This window comes from Aythya fuligula, chromosome 14 (genome assembly GCF_009819795.1).
Source record: "Aythya fuligula isolate bAytFul2 chromosome 14, bAytFul2.pri, whole genome shotgun sequence".
Classification (NCBI taxonomy): domain Eukaryota; kingdom Metazoa; phylum Chordata; class Aves; order Anseriformes; family Anatidae; genus Aythya; species Aythya fuligula.
The window spans coordinates 9,834,533-9,852,118 of NC_045572.1; the positions used below are offsets into that span (position 1 = coordinate 9,834,533).

The 17,586-nt window shown below is 49.8% G+C and overlaps 1 protein-coding gene across 1 annotated transcript; it reads right to left on the reverse strand.

The window, feature by feature from the left end:
• Positions 1-5,562: 5,562 nt before the first annotated feature.
• On the reverse strand, positions 5,563-16,532 carry STC2 (stanniocalcin 2). Its single transcript, XM_032197257.1, has 4 exons — positions 16,355-16,532; positions 14,313-14,455; positions 11,644-11,855; positions 5,563-8,326 (listed from the first exon to the last, which is right to left on the reverse strand). The coding sequence occupies exons 1-4, from the start codon at positions 16,530-16,532 to the stop codon at positions 7,933-7,935; spliced, it is 927 nt and encodes a 308-aa protein (XP_032053148.1). The 3' UTR covers positions 5,563-7,932.
• Between the last annotated feature and the right edge of the window lie 1,054 nt (positions 16,533-17,586).

Genomic DNA, 17,586 nt, shown 5'->3' on the forward strand with positions numbered 1-17,586 from the left:
CTCTGCCTTGCCCTGGTTGAAAATGTGGTTCTACAATTACCTGCCCACCCACCCCTAGTCCAGACAGAAGAAAACATAGGTGAGTCGCCAGAGGAATGCGAATCCAATAAATTGCGACACTTGTGTGTTTATCTGACCTTCACTGTTTACAAATTTGGCTGGCAGTCTCATGAAAGAGGATCTGCCCAACGTATTGGTCAATTGGACCTTAATGCTCTTCTTGTTTCTGGTCAGCCTGGCAATACTGTAAGAACAGTTTGTTCTAAGCAAGCTCCTGAATGAGTTTATGTGCTGAAATGGCATCACCGCATATTCTCAGTGCTGCCTCCTGGTCTTTTTTTACTCCACCCTTCCAAGCTTTTGACTTCGAAGTCGTGGCTCAGAATAATTGCTGTATTTACTCAAATTAACTGGTCACATCCTGCTACCATCTTTGCTGGGAGGGTACAGCTGTTCTTTTCTCCTCTGGAGAGAGGCCTGACCACTTCTCCAGGGTGTATCAGTGCTGTGCTGCTTTACTGTGGGATCCACAGCAGGAAAGGGAGAGGGCACCCTTTCTTCTGTAGGACAGCCAGAATATGGTGTATAAAATCATAAAGCCTAGCAAAATTTATTTCAGATTTTGAAGGCAGCATTTAAGTCTTATCTTTGTGAAGTTTGAAGTGTCTCAGCTGATTCTCTGTTGAACGACGCTGTGCATCGCTCGCTCTCCACAGTTTGCAAATTGTCTGCGCTTCGAGAGCACTGCAAAAAAAACCCCCACCCATGCCTCAGATTCAGACATTTCTGAATGTGGGATGTTTGAGAACAGATTATTTTCAGCCTCATCTATTTTCTGACTCTGTTAAGATCCTCCCTGATAAGCCTATGCAGTCAGGAAAGCTCCAGTGATTCCCAGCTCCAGCAGGAGCCTAATCCCAACGCACCGCTGTTATCAATAGGATATTTTACCAGAGGCTTTGGTGAAACCAAGAATAGGCCTTTAATTATTATCCAAGACTCATTCCCCAGTCCCGGCTTGTCGGCTGTGGCCAGCTTTCACTAGTCCATGTAATGCAGATAGCCACAAAGTACATCTCCTCCTCCAGGAATCTGCAGAGTCAGCGGCTGCTGCCTGGGGCTGCCCGGACCCTCGGGAGCCCTTTCTTGCTGCAGAGCAGCTTCAGCTTCCAGGGGCATCCTCTGCGCCCTTCAAAGCATCCCAATTGTTTTAACCTCCCTTTTTTTTATACAGGACACTATACTTTTAATGGGCTTTTGCAGGTTTTTCACCTTCCTGCTGGCATGACCCCGCATGTGAGGCTTCTTTGCAGCCTCAGGTGCCTGAGGAGAGGTGGCCTGGCTGCCTGTCCTGCTGCTGCTGCCAGAGCCCCTTTTGAGCTGGGACCCTCTCCTGTGATACATTGACCCGTAGCCCTGAGGCTGGGACTAGCTGACAGCCAGGAGCGATTATAAAGAATAAAAACTATTTTAAAGAATGCCTCAAACTGGCACATCGTGCCCCTCTGCAGGCGGATTTCGTAGTGACTTGGTTTTGTGTCAGCTTAACAAAACGCTGAATGTGCATAATGCCTGTTCATTTTGTCTTAAAATAGGACATCTAAATCAGGCTCTCCGTAGGCCTTTCCCAGTCTCTCCTGGCTGTCAGCTTTCTCTGAGCTTCCCCACACCTCCCACCGCATTTTTCTGCGGGGTAGGAAGAGACTGAAATGTAAGTGGGATTATGCCTGGGTGACAAATGTAGCCCGATGTGATTGCGGGACGGAGCAAAGCAGATACAGAGCGAGCAAAACCTGAGAAATGGAAGCGGGCTTTACAGAGGGGATTACGTGCCATAACACCTCAGATAGCAGCGTGGGGATCCTGCTCCGTGTTAAAACACAGCCTGGTTTTAGCCTGCCCATTAGCACAACGCTCTCTGCTGTTTCCAGTGACAGCGGGGAGAGCTGGGGCTGGCTGTGCCACAGGGGCACTTTGTTCCTGTGCTGTGTGAGCTGCCCTGGGCTCCATTTCAGCCCTGTTCTGGTGCCCGTTGTGGAATCGTGCTCCACACACGCTGCCATCAGTGCCGCCGGTCCGGGGTCTGGCCAGCAGAGGAGGAATACCCTTAAAAAAACCCTAAATCCCCATCAGTGCAGAGCGTCTCCCAGCAGCCTCTCCAAAGATGACTCCTTATTTTAAAAGAATTTCTAAATAAACTCCAAGCCGCATTTTATAAGAGAGGATGGTATTTGCAGAAAAGGTCAAGACTATAACAGTCAGCATCCTCGGAGATAGGAATTCTCAGCCCCTGCAGCTTCCCATAATTTGTCATGGCTTTAAACCCTCAAGTCCCCATTTTACATTCCCAATCAAGACAGACATGAGGTTTTGATTTCCAAATGAAACGCTCCGCTGGCTGGGACGTTTTTCCCTACAGAAGATGTACAGAAACAGAAATTGTTAGGATTTCACTAATTATATGGTTCTGCTCAGTCCCGACCCTAAGCCAGGACCCATCAGTGCTGGGACCGTGGGGGCAGCCCTGGGGGGCACCCCGCGAGGTGTCTGTGCCCCTGGGGATGCCCAGCTGCACCCTGCTGCCACCTCTCCACAATTTAACCTTCTTGTTGGGTTTTGGGCAGCCGTAATAGGGGTGACCTTCATGGGTCGGGGTGCTGCAGGCTGCCCGCATTGCTTGGAGGCTCGCGCTGTGCTGGGTTTCTCAGCGGGGAGAGCGTGCAGCGATTTGTGCCGCTAGCAGGTGTGAGAGAAGCCTTTCCTCTGCGAGCCTGCGGGGAGAGCATGGAAACACGAACACCGCAGCGAAAACTGAGTGGGATTTGTGTTTCTGGTGAGGTGTCAGGAAATAGCTTTTAAAATGCACTGGTGAGAGGCTTCCCAGCAAGCATTAACCATTCCCTCGCCTGGAAGGATGGCTGCAGTGAATGCACCTGGCGAGGTGCAGCAGGAGCTGTGTCGATGCTGCTGCCATGCTCCAGGCATCCCCTGGTGTGGGCTCGGTGAGCAAAACCATGGGCAGTGTCTGGGAACTGGGGAGGGCTGCCCCGAAACCCTCACAGCAGCTTCGGCTCAGCCCGCGGCGTGGGCTGCCGCATGTAAATTGCCATATATACATTTGTAAATGTTTTGGTATGCCTGAGCAAGCCAGGATCTGGAATTAATTTTGGTCTTTTGGGAGACCAGACAGGGAGCCTGTTGGAGGAGAAATCCAAATGGGCCAAAAGGATGGATTTTGGTGGGATTTGTTCAGTTGGAAGAGACCTGTGTATGGATGTGCGTTTGTAATCTGAACGGCCTTGATTTGTTTCTTCTTACTTCGCTTGTGAAGTGACTCAGAGCAAATTGAACTAAACTCACTCCGGTCGTGAAGCAGATCTGCACGCTGATATTAAATGTTTTATACACTCCTCGGGGTTGTGCAATGCAGCATCCCTGCTGTGCAGTCCGTGCTGAGGCTTCTTTTCCCCTCTGTGCTCCGTACTTTCCATGTCAGCACTCCCTCACTGCGCTTGTCTGTAACTGCGACGCCCCAAGGGAAGGTGAGGGTCACTTCTCCATCACCAACGTGCAGCCGCTCTTTGAGCAGTGCAGCCTCACCACTCCACACGTCAGGAGATGAAGAATTACTTTTCTGGCTGAAATTGCAGGGAGGATGGTAGAGAGCAGAATGCTCTTACCTTGTGGCATCCCAGCCACGGGGCGGGCCAGCTCCTGCAGGAAATGCAGGGGGACCTGTAATGCCGGTGAGTGGTCCAGCACCACCACAGGCTGGGTCGTGGTCCCAATCTGACCACAGTTTGGCCCAAAATCATACCACACCAAACTCCGTCACTTCTTCACTGGCAAGATATGTGTTCGCTGCGGTGCTTGACGACAGTCTCTGGCAGGGTTATAGATAGCATTTCCTTGCCTTTAGGTGCAAAAGCTACAGGTCCTCGATTGCTGCCGATCACATTTAGGCTTGCGAAGCCCATCTCCTCCAAAGGCTTCAGCATGATTAGTTATTTTTAAACTCCACAGAAGGAGTGTTAAAAATGTGCTTTTTCATGCAAGCAGCCTTAAAAAAAAATCCCTGCTTTATGTTCCTGAGGTGCTTTCTCATAATTTTCCCATCCCCTTGCTGCCTACACCACAACGCTGTATGAAAACGGCTTTGGAGACAACACAAAGTGCTGTATCTGCAGTTTGATTTTTGCAAATCCTAGAATTTTGCCTTTCTCCTTTGCTGAAACTCTGAGAAGCATTTATGGTTTTGATTTCGATCCTTCCTGGGATGGTAAAAAAGTGAACTCAGGCTAACAGGCACTGCCCTCCTGTTACATCCCTGCTGACCGATATTTACTGATGGGATAATTCAGAGCTGACAGCAAGGATGCCAAATGGATGCCCTCTGTTTTTATGGGAAAATGTTGAAGGGAGAACTCTTGCTATGTTATGAACTACCAAGGTCTTTTTATATGTGCAGGACAAGTCTTATCAGCTGTTACAGCATCTAGAAAGCCTTGCTGTGCTGGCACAGCCCCATCCCCGTGTCCTGCTCCAGCCAGGGCACACTGCTGCTGCTCCCAGCGTGGGGACGGCCAGACAGATCACCTCTGCCCCCCTTGGTTGCTACCAGGAGCCTGGCCTGGCTTCAAAGGGCTTTTCTTACCCCTTATCACGGCGGCTGAAATTCCAGCTTAAACAAAACCCAGCCACAGACTTATTCAAAACATTTATTAGTGTTTAAGGAAAATAATAGTGTGAAAGGTACAGAGCTTTGTCTAAAGCCATATGCATTTTCTTTTTTTACAAGCTTATTTGGCTGCAAATCCTACATGAGATAAAACTAGTATGTTTTTCTCCCAGAGATTTGGAATTAAGGACAGTTTTTTTTTGTTTTTGTTTTTTTTTTTTTTCCCTTTTAGTTCAGCACTTTAAGTTAGGACAGCATTTTCCAGGGTTTATTGGTATCTTCTTCCAGTAAGCATTTTGCTTCTCCCAGTATTTTCATTCCAGAACAAGGCTCATTCCAGATGCAAAGCGTAAAGGAAACATTCATACCTTGGCTTTGAAGCTAAACCTCCTTCATGAACAGCAAGTTCATAAGGAATGTTAATTAAAGCATCATACAGTATCTAAATGGACTTTTTTTTTCTCTTTTTTTAAAACTTTATAAAGAATTAAGGCTATGTAGATGTCACAATAAAATACTCTCAGGTAAAACGCACCCTATTTGTTAGACATGAAAGAAGGTTTAACAATAAATAAATGATTTATGCTGTCAATAACATTATGGAACTGTATAAAACTATATTTACGCAGCTTTAAACATAAAAAACATACTAGTGGCATGAATATATACAACACAGGTCATGACGTACGTTTAAATTATCATAGCCAGCAGTGTTCTTTTTTTAAATGGAGACACTATAATAAATAGAAATGTTAAATATTTACAATAATAGCATATGTGGAATCAGTAGATGAACACATAAAATCTTCACACACAGAGGAAAAAAAAAGTTATGCCTTATAAAAAAAAATCCCTCCCACCCACAGCTCACCCACCCACCCAAAAGAAATTGTCATTGACTAGAACAAGGGGAATATACAATTTTCCCCCCTCGGAACAAATGAATACAAAGAAAACTGTATGCATGCTGAGGTGATATGTTGACTGAGACATTCAAGGATATACCTATCGATACGTTTGGTTCCCATAGATGCATCGGACCTCTAAAGAGAGAGGGATCTTAGTTCGATGCACGAACATTATGTCGGTAGCGAGTTGTTTCATGTTTGTGGTGTTTATTTTTTTTGCTGAAATGCTTGGATTGTCTTTTTGGTTCGAGCTTGTTCTTTACGGTGACATATGTCACCAAGGGGGAGAGGATGCTCACAGGGAACTCCGGGAGGCACACTGGAGATTTCCTTATAGTACCACCAGCAGCCACTTGGTTTTTGGGGCAGAGGTGCTGGCTGTCAGAGCTAGCACGAGCCAGCCTTGGCAAGCCCCTCTGTGACATCCTGGGGGCACCATCCAGTGGACAGCCCTGCTGCAGCTCAACAGGTCGGCCTGGGCTCTGCTCCTTGGGTCACATTGGTCTTTGTATCTACGGTATTTGGCCTGATCCCACATCTTCCCTCTTAAGGTGAATGAAAACATCACAGAATTTAGCTAAAATCAGGAAGAATCAAGGTCATTTCCTTAAAGACCCGGCGATCACACGGAGCTGCACCTCTACAACTCAGCGGTTCTCTCTTGCTTCCTACGTGACTTCTATTAAAAGTAACGCCTAGAAATTCTGCGGGTGGATACATGCATTAAGCCCTGAATATAGCTATTAGGGGCTGTGCTCACTCAGCAGTAGCTAAAATCTGAGTTGGAAATTGTAGCTAAATTCCAACAGCCTCTTCTGTTTGTGCAGCTCCTTCCCACCATGCGACAAGACGTACGTTAGTTCACCGGGTACGTTCTGTCTCTGCCAAACTGCCTTCCTGCCCCCACAGCTTTCCTCCCAAACTTTCTAAATAAGAAGGCTCAGATCTTTGGTGTCATTCCCACTTTCTTAGAAACTCACTTGTCCTCCAGAGGAAGCTGAAGAGCTCACCCTTCTGTCCCCGTGGGTGCTGTCACCTCCATTTCCAGGAACATAGCTGGGGATACAGGATTGCAGGGCTGCAACCTGAGAATTACAATTGCATAGGGGGGAGGAGAGATGCATCCCAACACCTCATTCACACTAAAAACTGCTCAGAGACAATCAATTCTTGGCACTCTTTCTCTCTCTAGTAACTCATTCTGCAGAGACCAGCAGTCATTATCTGCACGACAACGAATAAAGAAGTCGACCCCCTCTCCAGATCTTTGGCATTTTGGTAAACCACAGCTGACAGGCAGGTTCTGGCGGGGCTCCACATCCCAGCAAACCACACCGTGTTACTTCTAAGGAGAGACGTTTCTGATGGGCTTCCAATGAAGCCCTGTGGAAGAACTTAACTGTATGGGGTCCTTCATCATGTGAGCTTACAGCCATCCTTTTGAGCTTGTGCATTAGGGTGGAGGAGCCGTGTCTGGGTGGGCAAGTGTAAGAAGGGAATATGCAGGGGGGGGGTTAGAGGTTTGGGAACATACTCCTGGGGGTCTTCCATACCACGCTCTGTAACTAGGGGAGTTGTGTCAAACTACTTGGTCTGGAAGCTGATTACCTAGGCCTTGGATATGCTGAAGTGACTGGATAAGCAACTGTTAAGTTACACAGTGGTTAAAAAAACCCAAACAAATAAGGGGCACTTGAACTAGGTAGGCAGTATTGCCTGGATGGGAACAATGGCTCAGAAGTTACTCAGCAGACAGCGGTGGAGCTCCAGACTGCATGGTTCCTGTATGAGAGACAGGACAGCTATTTCATTCCAGCATGTCACAGAGAGCCTCCAGCTCCTGCCTTGTCAGCCACAGGCAGAAACCAAATCCCTCTGGAATTCAGCCATCTGTTGTAAGACTGCACCCTAAACCTTCGGAGGTGCTAAGCCACAAGCGGCCGCATGCAATCTGCCAGAGCCCTCGTAACCTCCTCCCCAGCTGAGGGACCAAGATAAACAAACAAACCCCCAAAACAACCCAACGACCCCAAACCAAGATCCTAAATTTCAGCCGATGTCCGTTTCGTTACAAAACAGAGGGGGGAAAAAGAATTTAGTCGGAGACATTTTGCCACGTTTAGCGGCTGCTCAAGTGTCGAGTTTGCTGGATCAATAACCCATTGCCACTGCTCTCCCTTTGCTACTATATACACTGGTGCTGAGGTCCATATATCTTGCAATGCCCTGTGCTTGACCTCTGAATGGGAAATGCTTTGGAATGTCCATAGACGGGAAGATGGACTCAACGGAGGAAGCTTCCAGCGGAGGGGGAGGGTGGGGGTAACGGGGGCTCGGTGCCTTTTTTCACCTCCGGATGTCCGAGAAGTCGGACAGGTCGTCTGCCCGGTCCATGATCCCATGTGCCCCTTTGGGACCGTGGGCCCCAGCTTTCACCCGGGCATGGGCGTTCAGGTGGCCCTTGGTACCTCTCTCTCCCTTGGACGCTCGCGAGCTCTCCCTGGGGTCGGACTCGGAGTGGGCCAGGATGTCCCCGCGGCCAGCAGCGGCTTTGCCAGCTTCAGCCAGCTTCTTCTCGGGGCTCAGGATGGCGTCACCGTGCACGGCTGAGGTGCAGAAGCTCAGGATGGAGCAGAGACTCCCCCAGTTCTGTTCGCATTGGGCCTGGACGCTTCTTGTTATTGCCTTTTTCACCTCCTCGCCACAGGTGAGCAGGATATTCACTAGGTCAACATACGGCCTGGAGGTAAAGGAAACAGTGAGAGGCAAGTCAAAAAAAAAATATTAGGGTTATCTATCAGTTAGCCAGGGTGCTGGCCTCTCTGCCTTACTGTCCCCTTGCCTACAGCACTGTTCAGCAGCATTTGTCCCCCACTACCTGCTTACTTGGGCACCAGGGGGTCAGAAATCTACTACCTTGGGGACCAGTTCTGCTCCTTAAGTTGACTCTGAGATGTGTTATACTCTAATTGGCTGTTTCAGAGTAAGAAAGGCGCACGATAGCATCCTGTGGAGCTGAGTCACTCAAGTGCCAGGGCTGCCTTGATTGTTCACCCAGCGGAGATGCTCTGGGAGAACTGTAATTCCCAGCAGGGGAAGACAGGAGGTCTACACGCTTGGCAAATGGGGCTGTCAAATGGAACAAGTGCTATCTCACACCTTCTCTCGCTATCTCTTTCCATGCTCCTTTGTCTTTATTAGTCAGCAGACACGACAAAGGAAGCCAGCTCTGGAGCCATCAGCTTGATAAAGCAGCTTGCTATCTCCAGGTGAACACCTGATACTGACATAGACTGGCCACCAGCCTGCAGGAGGCAGGCATTTCTTCTGTTCTGGGAAGAGTGGCAGACAAGTATGAAGTCCTCTGGCTTTTCTCACCACCTTCACCTCTCCCTGGAGCAGCAGGTGTTGGCCTCTGCCACAAGCACAAGATCCTACTGGGACCCGTGATCTAACTGCAGCTAAAACACACGGAAATCCACTTTGGTGGCACCGAATGTTCTCTTCCTTTCCTTACAGAGCTAAGTACAGCCTTCACTATGTACCTTGTCCCAGCAGAACAAGGACTCCAAACAAGCCAAGGCCAAATGCTGCTCCTGCTTCCCACCCAGCGCCGAGAGCCGCCTGCAGCCCCGCAGCACAACGCAGCCTCTGAGCACAGCTCGCCTCCTCTGTCACGGGCACGGAGGACAGCAGCTCTAAAATAGCTGTGGTCACAGGTTTTGTGGGTCAATATTGATGTTGTCTATTGACACAAGTGCTCAGCTGTTAGCAGGAGGTGCAGGCAGGCCCAGAAGAACATGCTTAAGGTTTGGATGGTAAGACCCGTGCAAACTGCAAATCAAGACCTGCCCGGGGCTGGCAAGCCTGGGTTCAGCAGTAGGGATGGTCGTGGTTGTATGCATGGGGTGGTGGTGGTGCACCTTCCACCATCCCCTAGCTCTGTGATGGTGGACGAGCCCTGTCTAACAATCTCTTCCCAAGAACTGAGTTGAGGAGATCCAATGGACTGTGATCAGTGTCAGATACCACCCTGATTTTACTCTGCCCAACTGCTTCGCCTCATTTTGAATGACTAATCTTGGAGAGCCACCTATTCCCCGATCTGAAAATATTTCCCATGTTTGGATTGTTTCTGTCATTAAAAAAAAAAAAAAAAAAAAAAAAAAGCTATTTGGAATGCACCAGGGAAGGATCTGCCAGGGCCTGTCACCACTTCCACCATGACAAATGGGTCTGACCCACACCCCCACAGCAGCTGACTCCTCAGGAAGAGGCTTCACTGCCCTGATCGTGCTCCTTAATGCGCATCACAAGAAAGCAGCCAGAAGAATGAACCAGAGAACAAGCCTGAAAGCTGCCACTGGCTTCTATGCTCTTAAGTTTTGTCTTAATCATAAAATAGAAGATGGCAGAGAATTGAGCACAATGCATATGAAGTAAAGGGGAAGGAAAAAAAAAAACAACAGGGATTGGTTGTTAAAACCGGGCATAATCTGTGCAAAAAATCTTTGGAAGAAAAAGGTTGCTGGTATGACTAAAAAGTGGCTCAGCTGCCAAATATTTCAGGTATTCAAAGTCTGCCAGAGCCCTGCGGATTAATACTGGCCCATTTCTCCTTCGCTGTTTTACTTTCTGCATTTCAGCTGGCCTGACCATAGTACCTGAACTGAGCACAAGGCTGCAAGTCAGCAGACGTGATTTTATTTCCAGCTCTGCCACACTCGCCTATTGATCTCGAACAAGTTACTTAGTTCAAGAATTTCAGAAATGGCCTCTAAATTTAGGGGAGGGGAGGAGGCTGGCTCGCTTCTATTCGGGTAGTCCCACACAGGAGAGCTTAGCTCCAACCCCACAAGATGCTGAAGATGAAGTTTAAGAAGCTCTAAATGAGATCATGTAAAATGTAGGTGCTTAGCTAAATGACCTGTGCCTTCAAACCGAGGCCCCCCCATTTAAGCTCCCCAGAAATAAGCTGCTGCCTTTGGGCATTCCTGTTTTGGCTTGTTTGCAAAATAAGGATAACCCAGCTCCTCATTCTACAGCTTTTGGCTCTCATAGGTAGTTTTCAACATAAAGTAAGGGAATTAGAGCCCAGCTCCTCTGGAGACCAATGAAAATGCAAGGCTAGAAGTCAAAAATAAATGATTCTATGAAAAATTAACATCACAGTTGCTGGGATTTGAGGTTTCTGCGCTAATATCCACTGGGGATAAAAAGGCAAAGGGGCATGGTAGGAAGATGCTCTAAAGTAAGCCTGCTGCCAGGCTGTGGCTCAGCCTCCTCGTTTGGGAGTGGGATGTTCACCTGCAAGAAAAACAGGCTCTGCTTTTTGCATCTGTGCACAAAGAGTTGGTACAAACAGCTTGTGCCTGGCTTGTTGCTGTCATGGAGCAGCTTTGATCAATTCCTGCTAGGACTCACGCCTGCCGTTCCTTGGAGGGCGGCTGTGTTCCCAGGCAGAGGGATGAGCTGCTCAAAACCTGACTTGTGCCTTCATTTTGCACACCTCCATGTTTTATTAAAAAGCATCTGAGATTAATAAGGAATAAGATGAATGGGAGATTACCTGGGGGACTGCAGCTCCTTCAAGGACAATTAACTAGAAGACATTTGAAAGTATGTATTTACAAAAGAAATTATCCTGTTGACAACTCTGCAAAGACCATCTTCCCCCTTCTCCTCTAGCTGTCACTTTTAACAAATGGGTCGTGAACAGTGCCTTTGACTACAGAAAGCACAGAGGCTTTGTGAGATGCCTCTCGGAACATCAGACACTAGTGCTGTGTTTGCCTAAGGACCAAAAAGACAGCCAGATCCAAGTTCAACCCATTTCATTTCCTTCCTCAGCCACATCTAGCCCTTTGCAAGCAAGCTCATCTTCCAAGGCCCCAGCGAAAAAAAGCATTACCTTGGTCTTGTACCTGGGAAAACAAGCTGTGCTTAAGGCCTGAAGGAGGTGAAACAGCTTTTGGGCAGATGCACAGCCCATTGGCACCATCATGCTCCTGGAAGGAGCTCCCACGCCTCTGACTGCACTAGCACGGAGGCACTTACTCATGCTGCAGCAGGTCTTTGAAGTGAATCATCTCCACAATGACCTGGACGTTCTCCTTGGCAGCGGAGCAGAGGTCATGCTTCAGGTAGCACTCCCGCTGTAACTGGAACACCATCTCTTTAATGGCTGGGCACTTACGGCTGATGCAGCTGAATTTATGCCTCAAGGCATGAGCCTTACACTTCAGAGCGTCTTTAATGAAGGATTTTCCCTGAGAAGAAAAGAAACGGAGGAGGTCTGTATTTTTGGCCATTAAGCACAGCAGCTGATTTATGCCCAGCTAGCTGCTCCTCTGCAGGACAACGTCAAGGGTTATTAGGCTGCTGGGGAGATCACCTAATGGCTTCTTCTCCCCTCTTCTCTTTGTTTCTCTGCCCTTAAAGATCACGCCAGGTTGTGCTGCCTTGCTGTTCCACTGGAGCTGAACGCACAGGGCTTCCTCAGATATTTTGAGGTTTCCTCTGCCCCAACAGCAGGCTGCCCAAGCGGGAAAAAGGGAAAGAGTAAGCACCTTGAAATAATTCAGTGCTTGAGTTACCGGCTTCCTTTGCCTCTGGGATGGTAGCACAGCAGATTCCCACAAGGGGTAAGGGCGCACTGCCACGGCTGGGGTCTCCAAGACCACAAGCAGATACCCATTCCTTTGCTCTTTTTTTTTTCTCCATTTAAAAATCAGTTTGTGAACTCCTTCCAGAGCATACATATACATATGCACCATTTCCCAGCTATCAGTTTTTTTTGCTACTACCGCTTCCTCAGGCAGAAAGGGACCCAAATCAGCACTGGTAATAATTCTAGTGTCTTGATGCCTGTTTGTTGCAAGAAATTCTCAGTGAAATAAAAAAAATAAATAAACCCAAGAAACTAAAATGCACGTTGCAAGAAAGCTGCTTTGGCAGCATCTCTTTAAAGATCATTTGCAATTCCCTCATTCAGCTGCTTAGAGGGTATCAAAAATCATCCCTACCTTTTCCCTCTTTGCTATCTGACCCCGCAGCCAGCCATAGACAGTGCATGTGTCCCAGCCTGGCAGCTCTGCTCAGCCTCTCTTTACTTTGCTGAGCAATAGGTGCTGCACTGCATCCATCTCTTCATTGTTTCAGATTCTTTTACACAAATGCTTCCAGAAGACCAAATTCCTGTTGTCCTTTATCCAGAACACATGGGCACAGCTCCACAGATGTGGACTAAGATTCACCCAGACCTGTGAGCAGATTTTGTCCCCAAAATGTTTCAATCCAGAAACACTTCTTGCTGATCAAAGAGCTATTTCAGATATCATCCCCTTCTATTCCCTGTACCTGTACCCTACCTGCCCTTCTCTTCAATTCTGAACATGCAGAGCACAGTGGGAAAATTAGGATAAAGAGAAAATCCTTATACAAACCAAACCTTACATCATTTATCAGGTTTCAGAGAGAGAGGAGAGCAGAAAATGGTCAGTGCTAGTCTTGTTATTTAATGCACCCTGAAACAACTGTAGGTAATAGAGATAAGCCCTGAAAAGCCCCATCACAGCAGAGGCTGAAGTCACCTCCAAATTAAAGCTCTGGGGGTTTGGTGCTTGTGCACTGCAAAGGGGACAGCCTGTATGGGAAATGGGCTGGATCTGACTGCAGTACCTGGGGATCCTGTGGAAGAGGCAGCAGGGGCTACACTCAGCCTTCAGGGGCACACCTCCCTCCCAACAGGGCTCACTGCTTTTGTCAGCTTTGCTCATTGACAGAACTGTGCAAAAATAAAGTGTTTGCTGGAAGCCACTTAGAAATGATGTTGAAGGTTTTCAGATACCCACAGACTTTAGGAGAAACAATTCCAGTTTGATTAGCTAGCCAGACCCTTTGTACATCCTTGAGAATTTAAGCCTAAAACACTTGAAGTGTTTCCTGCTGGGTGGTCCCACCGTCCCTCACGGAAGGGATGGAGTTCTGGAGACAGCTCTACTTTACACCACGCTTCCAGCAGTGCCATGTAGCTGGTGCTTTTAGTCAAGTTATTCTGTAAACTGCATGGTCAAGCCAAATGCCGCTGGCCCGGCGTAATGTTCTCTTCCCTCCACACTGAAATGGGAGAGTAGGTTTACAAGACATAATAACAGGATGTCTCAATGATGCGTAAATGGTCTGGGGAGAAAATGAAGGAGACAAACTTAATACCGCATACCGTCGAAGTCATGTATTTTAATGTCAGTGCTCGAACCAAAGGCTCATACGAACGCAGCAGCTTTAGGAGGTTGCCTGTACTGGTTGTGTGCAAGTCTCGAGAACCAAGCTTTAATAAGCACACAGTGGGAAATGTTTCCCGATACATCTACATGAACTTGGGAGCCCAAGCTGCATTTCAGAATGAGTTTTGAACAAACGTGATGTAGAAGCTTAAGTCATTTAATGTTTCTGAGAACCGTGCTCATCTATGTTACTGTTCTGATTGTTGCCCTGGGTGCAGCAGGAACAAGTCCCCACGTGGAGCTGCAGCTAGGGACAACCTGTCTCCTGGCACAGCTTACACACTGCTGCTGCCTTGGGTCTTGACTCTGGACCCTCTGCTTCAACAGAAAAATTTCTATTGAAGCTGGTCACATGCAAAAGCAGATGTGCTCCTTAGTGGTAACTTTTTTTCTCAGATGTGCAGAAGAGGAGAAAATACATGCTAAGTTTCACTGTGTTACCTGGGCATCAAATTTTCCAGCGTTGTGCAGGAAAGTCATGCAGATCTCATGTAAGCCTCGGATCTCGCAAGAATTGTTTTCAAAGCATTCAAACACGCCGCATCCCACATCGCCGGCATTAACCAGGCAGTGCTGGATTTCAGCTAAAACGAGCATTGATTACAGTTAATTTGAAGAACTGTTCATAGGAGCTGCTGGTGGTGGGTAGGGGGGAAGGGAAAAAGACATTTTGCTAACATCATCAGTTTGAAAGAAAAAACACATGTGACAACGGTTATTGTACCCGCAGCATGCCCACTTTCTGCAGAAATTAGGCCAAAACTTGGGTGTATTATGCTATGAAAGTGATATCCAAGAAGCAAATGCCAAATCCACTACGCTTACGTCAAGCTCTTTCACTTGAGAACTGTCTAATGCTTTCGCATTCCTCAGGAGCAGAGGACAGGCATGATTTTTGCTGTCTGACTTGTACAAAGACCCCATCAAATTCAAGTGCCAAAACGAGAAGCCCATGAGAAGCTGGTCCCAGCCAGCTAGAATTGGTTGTTTCTGGTACTTGGAGCTAGTTTCTGGTGCTCCAGCACAATGCTCTTTGCAGGCTACCGGGTGTCCCCTGTCCCGATGTCAAGGAAGTTAATGGCAAAACTCCCACTGATAAACAAAGTCCTTTGCACCGATTGTTGCATAAAGCTGAGACTCTGTCCTCACCTATGCAGGAATCAATTTGAAATGGGTATTTTTATATACAGCACATAAAAGAGATCCACCGGACCTAGCACACGTGTTTTATTCTGCCCGAACAGATGTTATGTAATGCTGTGAAAAAAATGCTGTCTAATACCTACGTACAACCCCTCCTTTCCAAGTTCTAACTCTCACTAAGACAGCTTCTGGTCCTTTAAAAAAAAAAAAAAAAAGGGACATCGTAGCGCTGCCAGAGGGAAGGTGGTTGCTGAAAAAGCCCGGGGATAAAGTTAAACAGGGGCAGCTTTTAGACCAGGACTGAGGATGCTAAGAACGCCTGCACTCCATGCCCTAGTGGTACCTTTAATTAAAGCTCGCTCTTGGGAGCCAGCCTAATCCCCCTGCGGACCGCAGCACATTTCAGCCGCCCCCCTTTGCCGTGCGGGGCATTTTGCAAGTCTTTGCAGCAACTTTCCCATTTCAGCCCGCTGCAAGGCAGAGGGGCGCAGAGCCGGGATGTTCAGGCTGAGTCCGACGGGGCTCGTGTGACCCCCCTAGGAGGGCAGAGGCTCTCCCCACCACCCCTTCTCCTTCCTACCTGCCCCGGAGGGGGTCCGGGGGGGTCTGTCCCCGGTGCTGGGGCTGCTCCTGCATTGTGTCGGGCACGGGTGGGGAGCTGAGCGAAGCCACACGCACCGGGGGGGGGGGGGGGGGGGGGGAAAAATGGAGCTCTTTGTGGAGCGCTGCAGAAGCAAGGAGCCGGGCTTTTTTTGGGGCCGGGAGCTCAGCTGTAGTGCTTGTGTTGGCATCCGGATGCAAACCCTCGCCGGGATCACATGTCCTGGCTCCGAGCGTGCTGAGAACTGCACAGTGCCGTGATTCACATGTGGCAGTCCCTAATGGGGCATTCGTGCATTCCTGCTCGTGTGTGTGTGTGTGTGAGTGTGTGTTTAAACACGTCGCGCAGCAGCGAGAGTGTTAAAAGGGAGAAAAAAAAAAAAAAAATAATAATAAAAGGTGGGGGGGGGGGGGGGAAGAAAAGAAGGAGGGGGGGGGGAAGGGAAGCGCCTGGATCCCGCGCTCTCCGTGCACGGCCGGGAAGCGATCCAGCCAAGTGCACGCCTCAGCTCCCTCTTTCTAGGCAGAGACACCGAGGGGAAGGAGAAAGGGCCAGGCGGGGACCCCCCGCATCCCCTCCCGGCTGGAGCAGCTTTTAGACACCCCCCCAAAAAAAAAAAAAAAAAAAAAAAAAAACTTTCTCCGTGCCGGGCCCGGGGGCCACGTGCACGGGGCAGAGCCGGCTGCAGGCTGCCAGCCCCGAGCTTTGCTTCTCCCCCCTTCTCCCTTCCCCTCCGTACCTGTGTTCTGCAGCGACAGCCGCCCCTTCTGCGGCGGGGTCCTGTCGGGCGGCCCCTCCGGAGGGTGCGTGGCTTCAGCACCGGCTGCTGCGGGGCCGGGCAGCACCAACACCACCACCACCACCAGCAGCAGCAGCAATAGCAGGGCCGGGAGGTGCCCGCGGAGCCCCTCGCACATGGTGGCGCCTTGCCGCCCTCCTCCTCCTCCTCCACCTCCTCCTCCTCGCCTCCACCTCCTCCTCCTCCCGGCCCCAGCGCGCTGCCCGCCGCGGCCCCGCGCCCCGCATGTGCCCGGCGCGGCGGCGAGCGCGGAGTGGCGGCTGCGGAGGAGCCCGAGGGTGCCTCAAATATCCCCGCCGAGCCCCGCTGGCGCTCGCATGAGGGAGCCGAGCAGGTGTCGCTCCGCGCCGCGGCCAATGGCAGCCGCCGAGCGCTCCGCCCGCCCGCCGGGGGGCCGGCCCCGGCCCGGCGGCAGGTTGCAGCCTCCCGCCCCTCCACGGCCCCCCCCGGTTCCCCTCAGCCCCCCCCGGCCTCCCTCAGTCTCCCTCAAGCCCCCCCCTCATCCACTTTCATTCCCCCCCCGATCCCCTCCCGCTGTTGGGAAGGTGCCCCCCTAACCCCCCCCCCCTCAAACCCACCCGCAAGGGGTGGTGGTGGCATTGAGGGATTATTATTTTTATTTATTTTTTAATTTTTTGGGGTTCTTTTTATGAAGGTGACCAAAAGGGACCGAGTTTGGGGACCCGGGGGTGTGTGTATGTGGGGGGGGTGACTTGGGTTTGTTGGCACCGAAGGGCCGGAGCCGGCCGTCCTGCGGCGCTTGAGGCCTCAGTTGTAAGAGTTTTTTTAAAAAAAAAAAAAAAAAAGGAAAAAAAAATAATAAATGAAGTCCCTCTCCAAAGCGGCTGTTGCACGGAGTTTCTTGGAAATCCTCTCCTCCCTTTTTTCCTGGGATTTTTGTACCCTGCGAGCTCTGCGGGGAACTGGGATAAATCCGGCACCTGGGGGGAGGCCGCTGGGGCACACCTACGGGGTGCCGCCTGTCCCGGCACCCCATGTCCCCGACACCCCATGTCCCTGGCACCCCATGTCCCCGACACCCTACACACGAGGGGGGACGACACATCTCCCCTGCAGCCTCCCCCCGCTGCATCCCCTCGGCCTCCCCGAGCTGCTGCCTTGGGAGCCGGGGCTGGGGGAGCAGGGAAATATGGAGCAGGTGATGGGAAGCG

What these genes read in the sequence shown, in the direction of transcription:
- STC2 (XM_032197257.1), bottom strand. Translation starts at nt 16,532, where the DNA reads ATGTGCGAGGGGCTCCGCGGGCACCTCCCGGCCCTGCTATTGCTGCTG. An exon ending in CTGGAAAATTTGATGCCCAG is followed by an intron (nt 11,856 to 14,312) that starts GTAACACAGTGA and finishes TTTTCTTCTCAG; the next exon opens with GGAAAATCCTTCATTAAAGA. An exon ending in AAAGACCTGCTGCAGCATGA is followed by an intron (nt 8,327 to 11,643) that starts GTAAGTGCCTCC and finishes CTTTACCTCCAG; the next exon opens with GCCGTATGTTGACCTAGTGA.